Source organism: Gymnoscopelus braueri (genome assembly GCF_963280865.1).
Source record: "Gymnoscopelus braueri genome assembly, chromosome: 19".
In the NCBI taxonomy this organism is placed as follows: Eukaryota; Metazoa; Chordata; class Actinopteri; order Myctophiformes; family Myctophidae; genus Gymnoscopelus; species Gymnoscopelus braueri.
This window is the reverse complement of record NC_137621.1, coordinates 17,895,680-17,919,076: the sequence shown is the minus strand read 5'-3', so window position 1 is coordinate 17,919,076 and position 23,397 is coordinate 17,895,680. Positions and strand designations below refer to the sequence as shown.

Sequence of the window (23,397 nt, the reverse complement as noted above, 5' to 3'; positions counted from 1 at the left end):
GATTAGAAACATTATTATCATTCCACCGCTCGACATAAAGCCCCACCAGTGAAAGAAGTGGGGGGGGGGGGGCGCGGGGTACGATTGAAGTGACTGCAGCATGGGAAAATTTTTATATTAGACATATAGTCCATTAAATGATGTCAGTGGATGCTTATGCTATCTGTGGAAATGTGTATCTTTGATACTTTATTTGATATTTCTGGAGTTACCTTATTTGATACTTTATTGGATCTTCTGGAGTTTATTTCTGGAGTTTACACCACAAAGGAGTGATAATGTATCTTCCATTGCATCTTAACCACATTAACTCTGGCGTCCCTATTTTCGGGAAATCTTTAAAAAATAAATAAACATTGTCAACAAGTTTTTCAAAGTTTACAATAAAAATTTTAAAAAAGTAGATCTCCAAGCTCACAATGCATTGCATTTTGCTATCTGTTGATGAAGTGCAATATAGGTCTTAAGTGGTTAAGATACAGGTCCAGTTTTCTCCCAGATAGGATTCCCTTTAGGGCTGATCCAAAGGAATGTGAATGGCTGCGGAGCTCCGAGGCCTGTTAATGAACAGTAAAGACAGATGAGCCGCTCTCATGCCAAGCAGGTCGCCTCAATTGGATTATTGAAGCCCAGATTGGGATGGATAGCTGTCTATGTGCCAAGGGGCCATTAGGTTGGCACGGCGACCACATGCCAATAGGACTGTACACAAAACAGGCTCAGGATTCTCTTCAGCTAATCTCAACGACGCTCCAACTACATTCATCACTCGAGCATTTATAAAGTATTCAAACGGTGGGCCGGCCTGTTGTGTTTAGCAGGCTGATGTCATGTTCTCCGCGGGGCGGTGATGGGCACTGTAGATGTGAATGGACACCAGGGGCCCTTCTCCAACCAACTATACAAATGGGCACAAGTGTGAGGAGCCGAGGAGATGTTATCAATCACCCTGAAGTCCCGGTGGAGGGGCTGCTAGCGCTTGTGAAGAAAGCAACACTCATAGTGATCCATATAAAAGACTGTGATGTATTAGAGCAGATGAGCAAGGGGGCTGACTGTGACACATGACTGACAGCTCATTTGACAGCCCCAGGAAAGTGTGTGCAGGGAACTTTCAATCTAATCTAATGCTGGGCAACGAATGGAATTGTGGTGTGAGATTATGTTTTCTGTGTTATACCCCCCCCTCTAGGACAACATGGGTTGAATCGGATAGATATGATGTGGCTGACCTCTGCTCTACACAAGGCATTCGTCCCTACAATACAGCGCAGGGCTCCAAACAAAACTCTCAGACGAGACCCAAATGAATCTCCCCCCAGTCCACTTGAGTTCAGTGAATCAGATTTCCCAAGAAAGGAAAAAATAAAAAAGGGAGAAATTGAAACCCTTCTCAAAGCCATATCACTGGGTAAACAAAAACATTTTTGTGTCATGCATTATCAATCAAGTGTCTCGTGGGGCTTTCCAAACAGGTAATCTCTGTCATTTAATCGCTCTACCGCAGTGCCTGGGTCCTCCTGAAATGGGATAGCCACAAAAACAAACATTAATAATAAGTGCAAGGGAGATCGACTTCTCTTCAGAGCGCACGTCTCTCCAACTCTCCGGCCTTTTTTTTAAATCATGAGTGCAGAATATCTGGAGAGACGGACGGCATGTTTCTGTCAAGGCTTTCTAATCTGTCATAACTACTCCAATTCTTATGTTCAGAGTCATGTTATTTTTCATGCTTTCACTCATATTATAGCACATATTTGTTTTCATAGAACTGTAATGCCTTGACCACTTGCACAGTAAGTACTTACACAGAATGTTCAATTAACTCTAAGTTAAATGGACACTCAAGATTTTGCTGTGTTCCCTGTTGTTGGTTGACCAGGGTTCATGGCACTTACTTACAGTACCTTGCAATTTGTAAATCGCTCTGTATTAGAACGTCTGCTAAATGCATAAATTGTAAACTGTAATTGTAAGTACATTCTTGTATGAAGACACGTATATTTGAATATTCTAATATTTGGTTAAAAAACACATTTGTGTGTTCAAACCTTTATTTGCACAAATTTGCACGAGCTCGAGTTGACTTCTTAAACTACATCCACAATTTGCAGTTAAAGGTCAGTTACTGTAGGTCATAGAACATTTCTTAATTACACAAGAAATGTAAAATTATTTTACCAGAAAACCATTAAAACCACAGGGTCTCAAACCTCTAAATGCACGTTCCCACAATGATCCATCATGGAGGACTAATTAGCCGTTTTACAGCTATTAAAAAAAAGACACTCAGCCCTTTTTCATTATACCCAATCTATTTTCAACACCGCTGTGGCCTTTTCTCTTTGTCACCCTTTGAAAGTTATCGGAAACTTCCCGTACTTGTGAGTGAAAGCATCAGAAGCAGTTCCTCCTGCGACGTGCCAGACTGCCAGACGCCGCGAAGGCACGCTTCATTCTTTGAATGAGGTCAGCAGTTGTACCACAAGCGTTGAGTGTCAGCTGCTGTTTTTCCATTGAAACAGACTACTCCAATGTTTAGCCCTCTGACAGGGCCTGGCGCTGGCTTCGTCACTCCCCAGCAGTCCGGTGACCACAGAACCTGATCCCACAGAGGCAGTAGGATGCGTCTGGCCTGGAGAAACCCGCTCACCCAGGCCAGAACATGTAACACGCTTCTCCACCCTCTGTTTCCTCTCTACTCTGCCCCTCTCCTCACTGCCTATATCTGCTGTTTTTCTCACTACAGGCCTCTGGTGATGGCGTCCATATTTTCCTGTTAATGTGGTGGAAGCCGTGCGAATGTTCATATCGTCAAAGTGATCATTAAAATTTATGGCGAGCTGACTTCATCCAGCTTGCTAGGCTGCGCTGGCATAAGTCATAATTATGTGATGACAGTGTAAGACAGAGCGGCCACACTGGGCCCTCGTCCGGGCCAGTTAAATGATATAATTAGCCCAGTAAGAGGTGAACGCTCCAGATTGGATAAGTTATTAAATGTTTGGATGAACCCGAGCTCCATTTCCCTAACTATCACTGTCTTCCTCACTCGCTTCCTCCACCCCCCCCTTCCTCCATTATCCCATTAGCAGTTATGTGATACTATATGCTGATGGGGCAGTGGACGGAGAAAGTGGGTAAATTAAGCCTGTCCAGTGGTCATGTTATGAACCGCTCTTATAGGCTGCCACTGAAGGACGTCGCTAGACTGACGAGAGAACAGTACATCACAGAGGAACATGCAACTACCACAGGCCTGATTTTACAGTAATGTGAGCTGAGCTGCGTTTGTAAACAATAGACAGCTTGCTGACCTTGGTGTAGATCCTCAACGCTGCACATTTTCCGTGAGGAGCATTCGCCGAGAACTCACTCAGCTCACACTCGTCGCTCCTTGATCATGCGTGGAGGTGACTGTGTAACAAAACACAAGTCAGTCCAACAAACACGTCAAATGTAACCCATCAAATTGCTCAATTTGTCCCTGGTTAAGCTGTAATAGAGGGGGCTCGCACTGTGGCTGACAGCATGCCTACTACTGGGCCCTTGAGCTTCTGTGACACGCATACTGTATGTGTGAGTATGTGTGTGTGTGTGAGAGAGAGAGTGTGAGAGGGTTTTACCAAGCGTGACTGCGTGTTATTCACACTGACGAGTTCCGCTGTTCACTGTCACCTCTCATTGTGAGGGGAAATAAGCCTGTAGTGAGAGTTGTGACCAGGGGAGGGTGGAGGACCAGTGGAGGAGAGAGAGGAAAGCCGGGGAGGAAAGTGGAGGACCAGAGAGCAGGATGGAAGACCAGGTAGAAGGGTGGAGGAAGGTGGAAGTCCAGGGAGTAGGGTGGAGGAGGGTGGAGGAAAAGAAGCCCGGCTGCAGGGATCTCATTGGCCGGCCAAAGAGCTGATTGTGTAGAGAGGCCATCTGGGAAACGGAAGGTCCCAGGTTCACTTCCCAGCACCGGCTACGTGTCGAGGTGTCCCTAAGCAAGACCCCTAACTGCTCCCCCCTGAGCGCTCATCATAACAGTCTGTGCAGCCATCAGCTGGGTTAAGCTGAAATTGATTCCCCCCCACGGGACTACAAAGGTCTCCCTCCCTTTCCTTATTCCCCCAGGTAAGGAGCAAAGGAGTGGTTGCTGTCCCAGACGGAACCGAGGTCCTGACAGGGCAACTGTCCGTATGGGCCGTATACTGTCACCATGAGGTAGGACACTGTTTCTCAATATCTAGTCTGGGGCTCACCAGCGGTCCAAATGGAACCTTACGGACTCCGACGGGTCTGTAACTCTGAGAGTGTACAAATGGAACCATTTTATTTTAATATTTGGGGCCCCAATCTATACCTGTACAATTGTTAATTAAAATCTGATCTGAGAGTGTACACAAATGGAACCAAATGGACCCGAACCAAATTTGGTTCTATTTGTACACTCTCAAAGAGTTACAGATCCGTAGGGGTCCGTTTGGACCCCCTGGTGGTCCCCTGGACATGACGGTGAGGACCAGTGTGCTAGAGATACAATAGTGGAGCACAGCTGCTTATTGGTGATGACCAGCTTTTGTTTGCTAACACATTCTTCTAGACAGCGGAGGTCCTTCCTAAGCAGTGTGTTTGGCAGGGGTGGGGGTGAATGGGGGTGTTATGGTGTTTGATTTGCTGTGAAGACTCAAGCAGCAGGACTCAGCAGAGTCCAGGTTGGCTCAGCGAGCCTGCAGAGAGCGACACTTCCTCTCTCTGTCTCGTCCTGCGGAGAGCCGCGCCAGCGGGGCCCCGGTACTGAGCTGCGACTCCGTTTATCGTCACCAGAACCACCCACCGCGGGCTGGAGGACCAGGCTCTCCGTTCCAACCCCTCTCCCCCCGAACCCCACCACCCTCTCTCTGTCTGCCGGTCCCTCTGGCTCCACTCCAGATAGAGTCTCTCTCTCTCTCTCTCTCTCTTTCTCTCCTCCCTGATTGTTTTTGTTCCTGAGAGCAGACAAATAGAGTTTGGCCTCTTACAAAAGAAAATGCCGGGGCTCATCTGATCTCACCCGCCCTAAGGAGCGGCCTGGCCTGAAGGGCTGTTGATTGGACGATTACAGTGGTGGTCTAGCAGCTTTCTGTACAGGTGAAATGTCATCAGTTCTAGAACATATCCATCAGTACCGTGGAGTGATTGGCTGCTGTCAGCTACAATTTAAGATGGTGGCCATCATTTGCCTGTTAGTCCCTGATATAACAAGGCAAATGATTTTGCTATTAGGGTTTATCTTATGTTTGGAACATTTTAAAGATGAAATTATTATTATTAGTTATTCATTATTAGTGTCATTATTTGTATATGTTGATATATTTGTTTTGTTACGTTTTTTTATAAAGAACAAAGGGCTTGTTGGAAAGAGTTTTGATTAGACTTCTGAGCTTGTACTGTTCTACAAGCACTATCAATATATTAATCACGATCAATTTGCATATAACATATTTCCACCAACTGTTATTTTGCATTTATATAATGTCTGCTATTCTCTTGGAATACTTGGCAGCACAAAAATATATGTTGGTATCGCTTGAAAGCTAAGAATCTCATCTTTCCTGCAGTGCTCATAACTGGAGGAAAGATACAAGCGCATAACAAATTGATTATGGGAAAACAGATCCCAGGTGGGAAGTGGAGAGAGCAATATTTCCAAGGTAGACGTTACACACAATGATCAACAAGATCAGTTTGAAACAGCAGTACGACATTTGGGTCTGTGGGTGAAAATACCTGTTGCAGGACCTGTGTGATTATTATTGCCCCCCAACCCCTCTACACAAGTGCTCTGTGAAAAGTGATTACAATTGGGAGAGAAGGTGAAAGATAACAAGGGGCCTTGTCAACACAGGCCCTCCATCAGATTTGAGGTCAATTACGCCTTGATTGCATGTATTTGTGTGTGTGTGTGTGTGTGTGTGTGTGTGTGTGTGTGTGTGTGTGTGTGTGTGTGTGTGTGTGTGTGTGTGTGTGTGTGTGTGTGTGTGTGTGTGTGTGTGTGTGTGTGTGTGTGTGTGTGTGTGTGTGTGTGTGTGTGTGTGTGGGTGGGTGGGTGCGCATGTGCGTGCAGGTGGGCTGAAGAGGGGAGGAAACAGAGAGAAAGAGAGAGAGAGAGAAAGAGAGATATCCTCGATAGAGACATCATCATGCCTGAGATCAGAGGCTGAAAACAGACACCCTTTATTCTTTCTCATTGTGTTTTTCTTTTTCTTTACCTCTCTCATACATCCCTCTCTTCTCCTCACCTCCTCATCACTATCTCCCCCTTCTTCTCCTCCTCTTGCACCCTCTGCCCTGGCCCTCCGTCTGCTCTTTTGCTCACCCCTGTGTTCGCAAATCACTTCTTCCCGTGTCAGCAGGTAAATTGTTTTGTCCTCCCATTCCCTGCTTTCATTACCTTGTGTAAATTAAGCGATATGTCGTCCACCGGTGCGCGCCAGAGCACTCACCGCGCCGACGCCAAAATCATGAGATTTGGCATAATAAATGAAGACAAACTGGCAGTAGCAGGGCTCCTCTATGCGCGAGCTCGCCTTCATTATTCGCTTAACTTGCCGGAGAAAATGACTTAACCCTGACCTGTGTATTACGTCCCATATTCACTCCAGATAAAAGCCTTTTTACAGCGCACAACAATTTATATTCCAGCAAAGAGGCTGCTTTTCTCTGTCAGTTTTCCAATCTCAGCTCCTGAACACACGTCATTAAACTTGTCTTTCCTTCCTGTATTTGTCCATCAGTCCTTCTTTTTACATAAAATCTGGCAGCATTATTCTGGGATTTGATGACACCCACTCATTTTTTCCCCTTGGAATGTTTGATTGGAAGAAATATAGCCGAGCTGGGGGCTATCTCCTCTCTTCTGTGGAATCATGCGCTTGATGAAATAGTGTTCCCCCTGCAAGAATAATAAAAACAGACTTGTGCATTACAGGGGGCTCTCAATCTGCCAGCTGGGCTTGAGCAGAGAGCGAAAAAACCTACCCTGCCGTCTGACAGATTTTTATAGTTATCCCACCAGATAAATGGAAACGGGTGACCAGGCTGGACAATAGAACTGTAGGGGTGGTGAACAACACTCATGGGTCAACCAGGGTGGTTCACAATGAGAAACTAAGCTTTACAGCCCCTTAAACATCCCATTCCAATTCTTCACAGTGCACTCTAAGGAGACTGAAAAAAACTTGTTACATTGGCATACAAATGAATTCAATCTTTGACCTATTATGTCATTTTTATACATAGTTGGATTTGGGCTAGTGACAACTATAGAACCATGATTCTCAATCCTTTTAATTTCAAAGACCCCCAATTTGACATGCTTTAAGCCACGGACCCCACATTTGATACGATTTTCATCTCTGACCTCAATATAAGTACATTTTATTGTTAGACATGATTTGGTCAGATTTGTCATTTGGTTCAGAATTCCTTTACTGTTGAGATATCAGTGAAACTCTAATGAAAATATCAAGTCAAAAATGTAGCTGGGGACCCCCTGGAACCTCTCAAAGGACCCCTGGGGGTCCCTGGAACCCACATTGAGATCCACAGCACTAAACTCTTCTTAGGAAGAGACAAAAATGTTTGTCCTCTTCTCTCATCTTTGATGTTACTATATTTTCTACCATACCATGTAAGATAAATTGGAAAAGAAGGGCAAGATGATATTTCAGGCCCTGTGGGAATGGGAGTTCAATTTAGATTTGAAACTGTCAGCATTACTGTTTTGCAGGTCATTTGAATGTGTCTGCCAAAGTTTGCATGATGGCTAATTGTAAACAAGCAAATCCAAGGTGGTGGTTCGACCTCTCAAATTAAGGCCTTTAGTTTCAAGCTTAGCTACAGCTTAATCTCAGTTAGAATTTTGCCAAGCAGCCAACAAAAATGTATACGAGCCATGCTAATTATTGATAATGAATCCAATCTTTCTATCAAACCAAAATGCTGCAGAAGTGCTCATTTAGTTACACTAGATAGAATCATAGGCCTTTTTTCTGATTACGGCTGGTTAAACAGCACTGTTCAAGTGCCAACCCTTCTAGAATCTTACAGTTAAAACAAAATCATAGGTCCAACATCTATCCTTTATATTCACAGTTTCACACCTGGTGACACACTAGTTTGCCTCTGGGGTTACCGCCCAATTCCCCGTGTAGAGACCGGATGTCGGCCCGTTCACTCTCCTCCAGCCCTCCTCTTCCGGTGGTGTTCCTTTGTTTTCATTCCTAATAACAACTCTATACGTTGTAATGGGAGTTGCCGACAGATTCAGCTGCGGAGCTCTGAATCTGTCTTTTGAGATTAGACTTAGAGATGTACTAACACACAAGGTTTTACTGTAATTCCTTGGGGTGTGCCCATGTTATTCTAACTGACCCAACAGTGTCAGTGAGATCAGCTGGGCTATTATCTTTAATGCATGATAATCATAATAAATAATAATAATAAATTATCATATTATGTCTACTGTACGTTTTTTGTCGAGTCGTTCAGATATGCAGTTGTCCAGAACCGCCGATCCGACACATAATGTCCACATATAGGCATATATAGATAGCCTATCCAGTTGTCCAGAACCACCGATCCAAGAGATATGCCCATATTTGTATGGGCCTGCGGGTGTGGGCATGCCAATATATACACTGTAATTTACAGATGACATCAGGGATCTCCATACTGTATATGGGCACAAAAGTGACACAGACAGACGGATACCACGGGTACTCTGACAAAGCCCCTGACACTATGACTCAATCATATCGGTTGGATTGGTGGTGCGACTTACGTATAGGTGTCCTCAAACTCACCTTTCCTGGTGTTGTGGTTCACATTTTGAATGACAAAATATAGTAATGTATTAGGCAAGATATATCAAACTGAACAACATACTGACGTACGTAAAACAAGCAAAAGGTGGATGTAAAAGCGCCTGCTCAACAAGAAGCTGAAATGTTGCCCATTTGCTACCTTAAGATTTTATGATCTCAGAGACTAATCAGTCATAATCAGCGCCCATGTCCACACACACATTATCATTTTGTTCATAAATGCCTCAATTGGCCCTGATTAATCAGCCAAACCGATTGAACAATCTACCTCTAGTGCTTTCCACCTTAGCTTGGAACCCCGTAAAATCCTCAGTGTTAATTTAACTCCAAGAATGGACATTTTTTTACACTCTTGGAGTGTACATCCTCCACATCTTTGTGTATTTTCAACAACAAACAATCTAGAGCGCAGAGCAACGTTTTAGAGCAGGTAGAATATGCACACAGCACATGCTCGTGATGCATTTCTTTATACTCAATACAGTAAAACATCTGAATTCAACACAATTCAAAATACAACTAGCCAGTGATATGCCTCAATGTACACAACGATCAGGTCAAAGGGAAAAATATGTATGCATAATATTTGCACACGTGATTAGTAAATCAGAAATAGGGGCAAATAGAAGATCCATGTATCAGTGTTATTTAATCAAGTGTTTTAAGTTGTCAGTTATACACAGTGAAATCAGTGAAAGAGTTAATTTAACAACGCGTGTACAAATGTAACCAAAATGTCCATTTGGTTACAATTAATAATGACTACAGAGGATTTTACTGTGTACTTCTAGGACAATGCTTTATTTCAGGGAACAGAATAAGATTTAAACAGATAACTTAGTGACACGGTGCAAATACATCAAAACGAGAATAAAAAGGCTAGGAATAATACATTTGAGCCACTTGCATCCGTGGACAATTAATAACAACAATTATATTTCCCTGTCTTTGATGTATACTTTATGTAACACAGTTTATTATTTTCTATTTTCTGCTCCTGCCTGTCTTCTCTGTGGGTGTTCTTTGCTGTTTTTGTGCATCTATCACACGTGCTGATTGTAATTTAGGATTACAGTATGTTCTTTGTGTTAATACACATTTTTGTCCGTACAGAATGATTACAGAGAGTATTGCTCCAGACAGAGGGATGGGGGCTTTTCAATCAAGTGTTCATGTCAACGGTGCATCTGAGGAGAAGTCCTACTCCCCTCCTGTCTTCCAGTGCTTGAAGAATCAATCATGTTCCTCACACACACGCACGCGCATGCGCACACATGCACGCACACACACACGCACGCACACTGCATGGCAGACATCAACGGGCCGGCTCGGCTGTTTGCTGTTTGCACTGACATGCCACGCAGATATCAAAAGGACAGATAAAGGATCAAATGAATGAGCCCCCCCCCCCGCACACACACACACACACACACACACACACACACACACACACACACACACACACACACACACACACACACACACACCAAATTGACATGTCAAACCTACATTTGTGGTAGCAGGTTGACATCACAAACCATGGCAACACTGCATCTAAAACAATGTACAGGAGGGTCTCCAGGTGCAGTAGCAACCCCCCCCCCCCCCACCCCAGCCCTCACACTAGTTATTGAAAAATGCTCCTTAGGTTTATGGACCTTATTTTGTCGATGGCCCATCTAGGGACAGAAAACAAGAGACTAAATCCAGAGTTGTTTTTTTGTTGCTCGTCATGTTGCTCTGGTCCGAATGTAACAGTTGAGGAACATCTTAATGAGCCTGAGAGGACTTGATGAGCAGTGTCCAGGATGGTATTTAATTTATTTGAAATAGATTTTTTTAATCCTTTAATTAGGATTTGTTATGGAATGTTTGATAGAGAGGGATGGCATGACATTAAAAAAAATCCTGGTTTAGTTTAGACTAGACCAGCTATCCCTACTGAGTACATACAAAGTAAAAAAAAAAGAAGAGCGATAGAGCGCTCAGAAACTCAAGTCATTTTTTACCGTATGGAAGTTTCACAAGGTCATTTGGAGAGACGTTTTAACACAATACCCGAATACAGATTTGTTTCCTTGTACTACAAGTCACGGAGGTCTGGGTCTTTAAGCGATCATTATTACCATACAAATAGACAGATCTATTTAACAACCCCCTTTTTATCGCATAACACTTATTCTTTAGTGTTGCTCCCTGAAAGGCAGTGAAATGCGTCTCTCCTTTTTTTTCCTCCCTTTCGCAGGGAGAGCGTCCCAGGGTTGATAAAGGCTCAGAGCAATAGACGAAGCAAGGCTGACATCTTCTTAAGAGATGATAGGAGAGCCAAATCAAATAGGATGGAGCAGTCACTCTTTTCACAGATAGGTAGCTCATTTCTGGTGGCTGAGAGTTTGCATCCCTAGTGACGCTCTGCATAGGAAAGATAGCTCACTCTGACTCCCATTCATTATTTCATTCCCTGCTCCTCTTTTCACATATTATTTGCTATTTCCTTACTCTTTTCTCTCCGATTTAATGAGTTGCCTATTTTTGTGAAGTGTTGATGAGGATGATGAATTTAGATTTTGAGACAAAAAATGTTTAATCACAATTCTTTTTCATTTGTGGAGAAGAGGCAAAATCAATTATTTCCATTAGACAAAGCTGATTGCAAATGAATGGAAGTGGTAGCATTTGGAAACAAAGGCTCCATGGTGGCAGAGATAAGTGTCAGTCTCGCCCCCTGAGGTGGGACATGTGGTTTAGCTTATTAAGTAGTTTGCAAACATTTGCCCTGGTATTTATGCAAGGCTTTATATTGTCGGTGTCAAACACTAAACAGGCACCAATATTCAAGATTTATAACTGTCAAACAGGACAAAAACAGTGCATCATTTTCCAAAGTGTCTGAGCAATGATGTTGCAAATATTAGAGATGAGATGAGAGATTTGTCACGTTGAAGGTCTATACTTTTGTCATAATATGGTTGGATACCACTTTCTTTGATATGATATTATTCTTTTAACCGTAATATCCTTGGCGTTTTTGATCCATGTCCTAAATTAAACAAGGTACTTTGCAATAAAACTTCCTGGCAAGTGGCAGGAAGTTTTCACGCGCACTATTTACTGCCTGACAAAATCAATCAAGCTCCATGTAGGAGGATATTCCACTTGGCACCTCTTCAAGAGCACTTTTGCTATCATATCCCACACATTCTTTGCAAATCCCTCAGAAAATTATTTATAAAAATTAACTTCTCTTGCAGGGGGGCTCATTGAAAAGAAGAATTACATGACAGATAAAACACTTTATCACCAGTGAAAGACTAGACAATGTACTTCGAGAAATTGGGAAGAGTGGAGAAACAATGAATATTAAGTGCCCAAGAAACTAAAGCTGCTGACTAAATTGAAACCGCATATCCTGAGGGGGCAAGGTTTCCAAATTGCTAATTACTACCTCTGAACCTCTGAAAGGGGGCTGTTTCTGATATGTTTGCTTGTGAAAGGCTTCTGCTTAATGAAGCAGTGGCTGAAGGTTTTTTTTTTTTAATATTCCCACTCTTCGGTTTCTCTGTGGTCTCCCCGGACAGCCTCCCAGGCCAGAACAATGGCGGACTCTGGAGCCCCGGCTGTACGTCCCACAGGCCCGGGTGAGAGGAGGCCGGGGGCTGGTACTGAGGGGAGCCGTTCAGCATGCTGAAATATGGAGGCGACAGATAAGGTGGCAGCAGCACAGAGAGGCCTGGCTCCCATGGGCCCAAGGGTAAATTTGCAGTTATTAAGAGGAAGATGAGAGAGATTAAATGGCTTTTGTACTCATTTTCACAGACTTTCCTTTTTTATTATTTGGTCTGCCTTCATCTGAGAGATGAAAGAAGTGGTAAATGACTTTTTTTTCTCTCCCCCTTCTTTTCTTCATTCAACCACACACCAGCGTTGAGACAACCCTTCATTATTGGGAGTTTGTCACACATCATAAAACACTTATTAGGTCACTATTGTTTTAAGAAGCTATGGACGTGACAGCATTAGTATGCGCTACAAGTTACAACTGATCACAATTGGAACATGGATTTGCATTTTTGTTTAAAGAAAATGAACAAAATGTTACATATCTTTATAAAGGTATATTTATATATCCCCCATTATGGACAAGATGACTTTTTGATAAGCCCACTAGCCTGTTGACACTGTAACTACACGTTTTTGTAAATGTTATTCTTGTTTTCTTTGTATAATTTTTGTAGCATGTAAAAATGAGTGGCTATCCCTCAATGTGTTCCCGAGATTAAAAATAAAGGTTGATTGATGTATTTGCTCTATAGACATTTTGTTATTCTTTTTCTGTCGAGAATGCAAAAAAGAAAATAAGAGAAAACCTTCCTGTAGATCAGGGGTGGGCAACTTTGATGATGGAGAGGGCCACTATATTTCCACAATCACTCCAGAGGCCCACATTGCATATATTGTCGGGTAGACAGACTCTCGTATTTTAACTTTTTTTCGTAACACAATAGCAAAAATAGCCGATCTAATAGCCGATCTTCAAAACGCGTCGCAGTGTAGTAACATGTTTTATTTAATTTCAAATGCATTTAGTTATAGTTATGTACATTTTATGAACTTAAATACAAATACATTGGACATAAAAAATAGAATTGTAATACTAGTCATTAAGCTACTAATATAGACTGAAGTAATTAAAGTGGGTCATGTTTGCATGTTAGGAATTGTGACAGCTGAAATCAATAATATATCAGTATTCCCATATTAACATGCGGGCCGCATTAAGTGAAGGTGGGGGCCGCATGTGGCCCCCGGGCCGCCAGTTGCCCATGTATGCTGTAGATGCATTATAACAGTAGATACGCTTTTAGATACAAGCTAAACCTTTGATGAGTTGTATTATCTATCTGTAGCCATACCTGCCAAGTAACACCTTAACTGTTTTTTTTACCCTGTCTCCTTCTTGGCACCTGAATTGAAATTTATCCTGGATTTCTCCAGATTTGTGGGCATCTCAACCCTAACCCTTACAATTTCTGAACTTTTAGGTTGGTAAAGCCTGATAAAAGTATCAAATTCCCTGTTAAAATGCACCATAAAACAGAAATCTACTGTGTTCAAAAGTCCCCCCCCCCCCTGAAGAAAATCTCCTGTTTTTTTCCAGTATAATATTGGCAGGTATGAATATGATCTCATCTGTAGCTGCCTGCAATAGTCAACTATGGAACGCTCGATGTGCCATGGTCATACACAGGAGACCATCTCTGGAGAGGTGGTCTTTAAACAAATTAAAACTGAACTAACTTAAAAGACAAAGAACACTTGACTCCACACAAAAAAAAGCTGAAGCCATGCCACTTTATTGACACTGTGAAAAAGAAAAACTAATAATAAAAAATAAAAAAAAAATTGTACTTAAAGGGGAAATCCACCCATTTTCAATATTTAACTATGTCATTAATATAGCATAAAGGAGTTGTGTGGAAATAAGAAAAAATTTAAAAAAAAATTAACATTGCAAAAAAAATTAACATTGCAAAAAAATTTACATTGCAAATTACACCATGATGAGTCATCACAGTGTAATTTGCAATGTTAATTTTTTTGCAATGTTAATTTTTTTTGCAATGTTAATTGTTTTTTTAATTTTTTCTTATTTCCACACAACTCCTTTATGCTATATTAATGACATAGTTAAATATTGAAAATGGGTGGATTTCCCCTTTAATTGCTTTTTGCTATAATGTTTGTATTTAGATGCAATAAATGTCAATATATTGTAAACCCTGAATAATTTCAATAAAGTTTATTTAACCACTTAAACCCCAGCACTGGTATTGTGGGGAAAGCTTTCACCGAAAATAGCAGATCGACAAGCTGCAAGCTCTCCCGGATAACCTAACTGAAAATCTAAAATACACTGGTATTGAGCCCTGAGGGACTCCGGTTACCCATATGGGTTTTAAGCATAGAGGTATAGGGTTTTAAGTGGTTAAAAAGCAAATATTGTCGCAGGCAGGTTGTTAAAAAAAAAGACAAGCGGCCGGATATGACTTCATCGGACTGACAGTCAGGCGGAAGTGCGTCTCGTGTCACAGCAGCTGTGAAAACAAAACAAGCTGGATGTTGATCTGAGCGGTGCCAGGGTGAGTGGAACACAACAACAACAACAACAACCACCACTACAGCAACAACACCTTACCGTTACATAACGTTATGATCGCTCGTACGCGACGCCGTTATATCACGTCAAAACGCTGTTTAACAACACACCCCACAGCCTACAACCTCTGTGTAAAGTGTCACTGCAGGAGAAATGTAAATGCGACCCTTTATTTGCCTCCTTCTGCTGTTATTATGTAACAAAGGATGCGGCGGACAGACAGCGACAGCTATTATAATCTGATCGCATTGTTGTTCATGCTGTGTGTGTGTGGAATGGATCGGTCGTTAAATAATTATGACTGTGTCGTTAATGTTGCGGTGTAAAAACACTCAAAACGAAAACGTGCAGCGTTTTATTTATGCACACGGTCCTATTTAACGAAGCTTTGTTGATCATTGTGGCAACATTGTAGCCCTAAGGTAGTCCTAGTTCTATGCGATGGCTTCCCCTGCAGGCAGCGTGCAACTATCCATCTTGTTTACATGTCCTCAGCCATTCACTGTCTGTGGGCTGCTGGTTATGTCATTGGTGTCCAGTGGTGTAAAGTAACTAAGTACATTTACTCAAGTACTGTACTTTTTAAAAAAATATACTACAATACAATACCTTTACTTTAGTTACTAGTTACTTTGTAGATTCTGATTATTATTACAAAACATACATTACCCACTTCATGCAGCCCTATATAGATTTCGGCCATTGGAAAATACTATAGCCGATCTACAAGCTCACAATGATGTGACGGATTGTGAGCTTGTAGATCTGCTATTTTCAAAAGATGTTTATACATTTTATAGTATACACTTGAAAACTTTTTTTTGCATAATGAGTACTTTCTACTTTTTGATACCAATACTTTTGTACTTTTACGCAAGTATTTCTACATTGCAGTATTGATACTTTTACTTAAGTAAAAATGTGAGTACTTTTTCCACCACTGGCTGCTGCTTATGTCATTGTTGGTGTCATTGTCATCGTATGTCATTAATAAGTAGTGCCACAAGCAAACCAGCAGGCTTCTTGAATTACTTGTATGACCAACTTTAATCTAGGTCTGGTTATTATATTGATTATTATATCGATATCATGATATGAGATTAGATGGATATCGTCTGGGGTTTTGTATATTGTATTGTTATATTTATATTTTTGGTGACCAAGTTTAATTTTTTATTTTATACATCAGAGCAACCCATTTTGCTCATCAATTTGGTTTACAGTGTAAGGAGTCGGACATACATATGTATTGCCTGCATGTGTGCAGAACACGTACACATATACATCCACAATCACGGGCCATCGTATCGTTATATTGTAATATTTAAGTGTTATGTTTTCCTGGTTTAAAAGGCTGCATTACAGTAAAGTGAACTCATTGACTGTTCTAGCTGTTCTATTATTTGCCTTTACAAACGTATTAGTTATCATGTAGACACACTGATGATTATTTATAAATATCTCATTGGGTAAATGGGTAACTAAATAATTAAGCATGTTTTTTTTTTTGTTATGTGAGGTTGGAATCAAACTTAATTTTTTAAGGCATAAATGTTTGATCTTAGGGGGAGGTGTTATGACCCTTGGGTCATATATGTATTTTCCTGTGTATGTTTTCCCCCTCATTGGTGTGTTTGTGAATGAGTGGTGAAGAGTGACGTTGTGAGCTTGTAGTACGACTATTTTGGGGCGAATGTTACCCCCAGAGTAGGGTTTAAACTAAAGTGGCTAGTCGTGTGTTTTTCCCCCACAGCAACATGATGGATGAGCTTGTGCAGGACCTGGTGTCTGCACTGGAACAGACCTCAGAGCAGTCCAAACTGGGGGAGCTTTGGGAGGAGATGGTCCTGAGCCCGCTGCAGCAACGGAGGCAAATCCGCCGTCGCAGAGGCCGCAAGCGTCGCTGCGACACCTCGTTCCACCACGCCCTGGAGCAAGGACGCTGCCTGAGCGAGGCCTCAGAGTCCAGCTTCGACGAGGTCAACGCCAAAGACCGCAGGGAGTACGGCGGCACCCTGGCTCCGTCCACCGCCACCGCCTCTGCCGCCAACTGCAGCGATTCCGACGACATGATCGTGACCGGCGGCCGATGGCCCTCCTTCTCCGGCGGCTCCGTGGGGACCAAGCAGCACTCCTGGCCGGAGTCGGACTCCTTCACCGAGAACACCCCGGGAAGGCCGCTCCCGCTCCGGAGGCGCCGCAAGGTCAAGCGCATGACCTCGGACGTGACGGTCAGGCTGCGGCAGCAGCTGACGGTCTCTGGAACGGACGGCGAGCAGGGCGGCGGTCAGAAGGCGTCCAAGAAGCAACGGCTGTCACAGTTGAAGAAGGGGTCGTCCGGTCACTGGGTGGGAGTGGACAGACAGCCTGATGGAGCTGGGCTGATGGCAAAGGAGTGCTGGAAGGATAGGATCTCTCTGGAAGCCAAGGAACAGCGAGATGCCTCCGATGAGAACATGTCTGAAGGGTAATGTGTGCTAACTTAACCTTTTATTGACCATATTCACACAGCAGACATTTTGCTTTTACTCCATACTGAGTATGAAGGAGCAACATTGCTGTGTGAATATGGTGAATTTAGTACATTTCTATCACCAAGTTAGGTCTATCTATCTATATATATCATGGTACATTTAGGAAAATGTGGGAAACTTTGCACATTTCCTGTTTTACCGTAACATACTGTACACTAAGTATGTGATTCAAGATCATACAGCTAGGCAGAGCGCTGAAAAATATCTTTCTGGTAAATGTTCCCATGTACGATAAATATTTCTGTTTTCAAACTAAGGGCTACGTTCCTCTGGCAATGTAGCAACAAAACGAAGTTTAACCTTGCCATTGTTTTTAGAGACGGAATTAATGTCAGGCTCGAAGTTGTGCACAAAATCCTAAAAGCCCATTTACCCTTTAAATGGAAAGTTACTAAGGCAGTTAAACCCATGATATAAAAGTCACGGGCATAACTACTATCAGACAGAAGCAATTAAACAAGGCGACATTTAAGATGATCTACGCTGCCTGTCTTCATCTAGCTAGTTGTCAATATTCACTGTGTCCTCATCTAAACCAAAAAAAAGAAAAAGTATCACAATCATGCCTCTCCACTTTAAAGTATTGAGTTGACATTAAAAATGAATGATATGGTCCCTTCATCCTCATCTTCTGTGGTTGAAATGATCACCAGGGAGGGATCTTTGATAGTCTTGCCTCAGGGCAGGAGCCAGCTCATTATACTCTCTCCAGAAATATTGTCACAAATAAATAAGTGACTAGGTGTGGTATTGATTGTTTTTTAAATGAATTCCTTTTGGGGGGGGGGGGGGGTAATTAAAGCTCTGCCTGTCCCAGCATCCCATAGTGCACCCTCTTTTTTTCTTTTTTTAAAAAAGATATATTTTTGGCATTTCTATGCTTTATTTTAGATAGCAGTGTAAAGGTAAGAAACCAAGGGCAGAGAGAGAGGAGAAACATGTGAGACAAGACTGAGGTCGGTTTCAAACCAGGGACCCACCAGGCACCCTATGTGTGTAATTCTACTTAGCAGTAAATAGTTAATTGCTGCAACTGACAGCGGAAGGTGAAATGAATATGATGGTGTTAAAGGGGGGTGTAAGTGGTATTATTTTTTGTTAAATAACACCATATTCCATATAGCAATTGCTATACAATGTTACTTCAGTAACAGCGGTCTCCCCATCTCTCCAGCTTTTCAGTAAGTAACAGAAAATACATTTTCAGGTCGGGATGGCAACTGTATCCAGTCAGGAGAAAACTCATACAGGATACAGGATAAACAAGTGACATTGGAAGTGATGAAAAATACTAAATTAGCATACAATTATTTTTATTTTATTCTTTACAAAAACATATCACTTACATCCCATTAGGTATAATGATGGTGTTGATTAATATTACAATAGAGGATGGACTGGAATTTACGTGATTCACTTCTTACCCATGCATAAAAAGTGTTCATTTGACTGATCTGACCAATGCCAGATTTTTGCATCCGATTCTGATCACGATTTTGGAGACCTAGCCCACTGATTTCTGCTGTTTTGACAGGTATTTTCTCAAAAAGAGTTAAATCAAGCTATATTTTCTCAAAAAGAGTGAAATGAATTATAATCAATCAATCTACCTAAAACATTTATTTGATTAAAGTTATTCAGATAATAATACTCAGAAATAGCTGATCTACAAGCTCACAATGAGTCTGCTATTGAATTCTTTTTCTTTTCTTTTACTTTTAAAAATGTTCACCTATAATGACATGGCCAAAATAGGGACACCAGGTTGAAAGTGAAAAAAAATAAATAATTGCCAATACCGATGACGTCAAAAAGGTCAAATAATGGCCGATACTATATATCGGCCAAAACCGATTTATGGGTCTGGCTCTATTGCTGTGTACTCTGTATGGGGTTCACAATGCAGGGCTGTTGGTGTGAGCTAGTGGTGTGGTCGGTTGCTCCTGCCAGCGCTCCTCCACTGGGTATTCCCCCTTTTGATGATCTCATTATCTGCCCGACCCGTATAAAAAAAAAGAAACGTCTGAAGGGAAGACGTGTGTGGTAACCAATAATGTGGTAGACAGAGGGCTTTACATCTTCTGGTTTAATTTGTGCTGACCTCCGTTGGCCTCTTAACGGTACTTGTTTTCTTACTTTATGGAAAAATCAATAGCCGTTGTGACAGAAAACAGCTCCGGAGAAGAAATAAATGGGAACACTGTGGCACGCTGTCAATCATTTCTCACTCGCGCCATACAACACTCTTGATTGCTGCACGGTAGACTGCCACCCGCGGTACTGAGGGCCGAACAATCGAATGGCTAAATCCTGATGGGGGGCCAAAGGATATGGAAGAATGGTGGCAGTGATGAGCATTTGACAGCGGTACAACAACAGTATTTAGGCCGAGAGAGTCACACAAACGTTGATGTTTATTATTAACCATTCTGATCGTCTTTGGGCTCCATTTATTACATACCTTTGTGCGTCTGGACTTTTAAAGACCTGTACGCTTCATCGTACGGCGGCGTCACGTGCCAAAATTAGCCGCTCGGTGCGATGCGTTGTTACTTGTAGATCAGCTATTTTCATTAGCTTACGCTGTGAATTAAGCAAATGTCCCGTCCCTCAAGGTCACTCCTTATGTGCACACGGAGCGGAGCTTTAGCCTTTAGCCACCCAAGTGCATCATGGGGGAGCAGATGTTGGCAGCTCCAGCTGGGCTCCACACCCTTGATTAGACCTGCCCTGGACCGGTCTGCTGGCAGGGAGGCCACCTGGCGTCCAGGCTGGCCCAGCCAGCAGGCCTCACCTGTGGGGAGACGCTCTCCCAGGGACACAGCCTCTGTCCTCAGATGGGTGGTGGTGCTTACTGGGAATGTTCTCGCCACGGACGACCGACCGCAGCCGCTTAAAACAAAAGCAAAGTCATTGTACATGCTTTTCTCACACGCCAAGCTCCATCACTCTGTAATTTGTATTTTCTTTTTAACTCTTGAATAGTTTTTGGTAAAGCTGTGTGCTCCATTTGCCGAAGTTCATTTTCATAAATCTCTGAGACTAATCCAATTACTGCAGCTCAGGGAGGGTGGGATAACCTTATAATCAGACGCCCATGGAAGAGGGCATGGATTTGGGTTGGGGTGGCTTGTTTGAAGAGCCCACAGATCCATTGTTATCAGTGCTTTGCCCCCCAACACCCCACCCTCCCAGCCCCTCGTCTCCTGCTTTTTCTTTATTCCTCTGCAGAATGAGCCCGGGCTCAATAAATGGTTGCTGGCCCATAATCTCTGTGCAAACTGGTCTGCCTCTCCCAGGAGCTGGGGATTATATCCTAATGATTAGTGCTCATCTGGCTACTATGTTTTTGCTTCACCTCTCTGGCTTGTATTGAGACAACGGGGCTGTGTGGGGAATCGATTCGTTCAGCCCCAAAACACTGGAATGCACTTCTTATTTCTGCCCTTGTCTCTGTTGCACCATGGACATATGGCGTATTAGCTAATTAAGACTTAGTTGTTGTTATGGAGCCTAATGCTAAATAAGTTGCTTTATTTTTGTACGGGGGTGGGGTGGGGGGTGAGAGTGTTTTGGCATGCGTTTTAATTACTGTATGCGTACACAAACACGACCAGCCATACCCGCTTACTTATTTCTGTACCAGCAACAAAAGCCAAGTTCCACTATGATGTTTGTCAACTTTACTTGACAAAGGTCACTGTAGTGTAGAAGAAAGAGAAGAGGTGTTTCTGTTGGTCCCAAGAAAAATGGCTACATCAATTATTCATGGCATTAATTAGGCAGTACTTAATGGAAACGGTCTCACGTCGGCCTTGGGCTGCTCCAAGCGACATCACATTACACCTTTAATACGGATAAATACTTAATAGGCGTCTCTAATTAATTGTTTATACCTGTGATTCCTTTTCAAACTTTGCACAACATCCCTTCTATAAGAAGCAAACACATTTTTCAACAGAGCAAATGGTGGAAAGACAAGTTGTTAATTATTGTAGCGTTGTTTTGACGGGGTCTCAGATTTCAGAAGTCATTGAAACAATAGCATAGGGTTCTCGGTTAGCTTCTATTACCACAGTGCAGCCCACACACAGAGATTTTTATACAGTTACATTAGCACTCTGGATTTTACTGTGCATTTGAATCAGTGACAGAGACAGTGGAAGGGTTTCCTCTCATTTTATTTATGCTTTTTTTCCCATGCATGTCTTTTGTAAACTCTAGGTATAAGCCTTTAATTCTGCCAGTCTATAACTTTCAATAGCTAGTAGTCATTGTTGAAATCCACATTAGAATGTTCAGTTTTACTGGCCCGGACGGCTGGCGTATCGGTCCGGGCACCAGCGTGTCGCGGTTCGAATCCCGATCCCGACAAACTTTGCTGCGTGTCACTCCCCATCTCTCTCTCTCCCCATTTCCTGTCAGTCTACTGTATTCTATAAAAAATAAAGGCAGAAAAACAATAAATAAATACATCTTAGAATGTTGGTATGCAGAAAACACTTCTTTTTTTTTTTGTCGAGGACAGCGCTAGAAAGGTTGTGGAATGAGCAGATAATCAAAAGGTCCATTAATAGTTATTCTTACAGAGCGTGTGGCTGTGTCTGTCCTTTGCTGATGTTGAACAGGGAGCCGTGTGCTCCAGATGTTGACCCATGTGTCCAGAGGTTGGGGACAGCTGAGCAGAGGCCTGGGGAATGGGAGTCTGGAGAGAGAGGGGGGTGGGGGGACGGTCCAGGACTGCTTGGCTCGACCAGACGTCTTCCAAGGTTCCCCAGAGAGGCCTGGTCCCTCTCACATCTGCTTGCAGGGTGTGTGAGGGGAGATGATGCAGTACCATCTGGCTGGAGAGGAGACACGCGGCCCGGATGGCCGCTGGTCTCGCGCCGCCGTCATCGAGGCACGCCTCCGCAATATGGCAAAACACCATATCAGCGTGTATCTGACCCCGCCAGCCGCTCCGGCGTCGTCGTAACCAAGGTCAGCGCTGATCCACCACAAAGCAAAATGCAAGGCAGTCAAGAGCGTCCGGCTCTCCCAACGGCAAACACGCTCCTGAAGGACTTAGAATGGCTGCTTGCTGTTACTTGAGCTTGCAGGCATTCATGTTTGAAGTTCGCTGCCTGCACCGATGACGTTCCAACATGGATTTAAACAAGAACATAATTTCAGATAGATAAAAGTTAGAAATATGGGTACTTGCTAAAGTCTATGTACTGTAGTACATGCTATTTTTTGTCTTTTGTTTTGTTACCCACATTAACCCCTGGCATCTCTATTTTCGGCTTTTTTAATATTATTTTTTATATATATATATTTCCCCAAAATATATTTTAAAAAAAAACTGTGAATAAAAAAAGATAAGCCATTTGTCATACGATGAAGCACATATTGGCTTGTGGTTAAAACAGAGAAACAGCCACCATCACCATCAGCGCTCTCCTTCCAGGTCTCTATGACCTTGGAGTGTCTGGAACCCCAGTTCAAGGTGTGACAGAAGCAGCGAGACCCAGCAGGCCTGTCCGGGAGGGGGGGATCAGTGGGGGTGCAAACAGAGAGTGTGGAGGGAGTATATAGCAGGGGCTGCCCTTGGGGTGTGCTGCGGAGAGGGGCAACCATGGAGCAATCTAGGCAGCAGCGGCAGCCCTCCACAGCAGATGCTATAGCCTAGAGCCTGACCGATGCCACATTTTTGGGTCCGATGCCGATTGGTCCTAGACCACCTACTGACCGATATAAAAAATAAATAATGAAAAATGGTTCTATTTGAGAACATTTTACTTATACGCAGAAAATGTAAATAAATACATAATTTATAATATGATAATAATAATAATAATAATAAATACACGTAAAT

General features: G+C 42.7%; 1 protein-coding gene across 3 annotated transcripts in view; it reads left to right on the top strand.

The window, feature by feature from the left end:
- The first annotated feature begins 14,946 nt into the window (after positions 1-14,946).
- Positions 14,947-23,397, top strand: part of LOC308074012 (G patch domain-containing protein 2-like) — a 31,106-nt gene continuing 22,655 nt past the window's right edge. For 2 of the 3 annotated variants that reach the window (XM_080413346.1, XM_080413344.1), the window contains exons 1-2: positions 14,947-14,989; positions 16,760-17,473. In XM_080413346.1, coding sequence (XP_080269472.1) covers positions 16,764-17,473 — 710 coding nt within the window. In that variant the 5' untranslated portion in view covers positions 14,947-14,989; positions 16,760-16,763. Of the gene's footprint in view, positions 14,990-15,046; positions 15,162-16,759; positions 17,474-23,397 lie in introns of those variants that run through there. The other variant, XM_080413345.1, reaches the window with a different exon arrangement.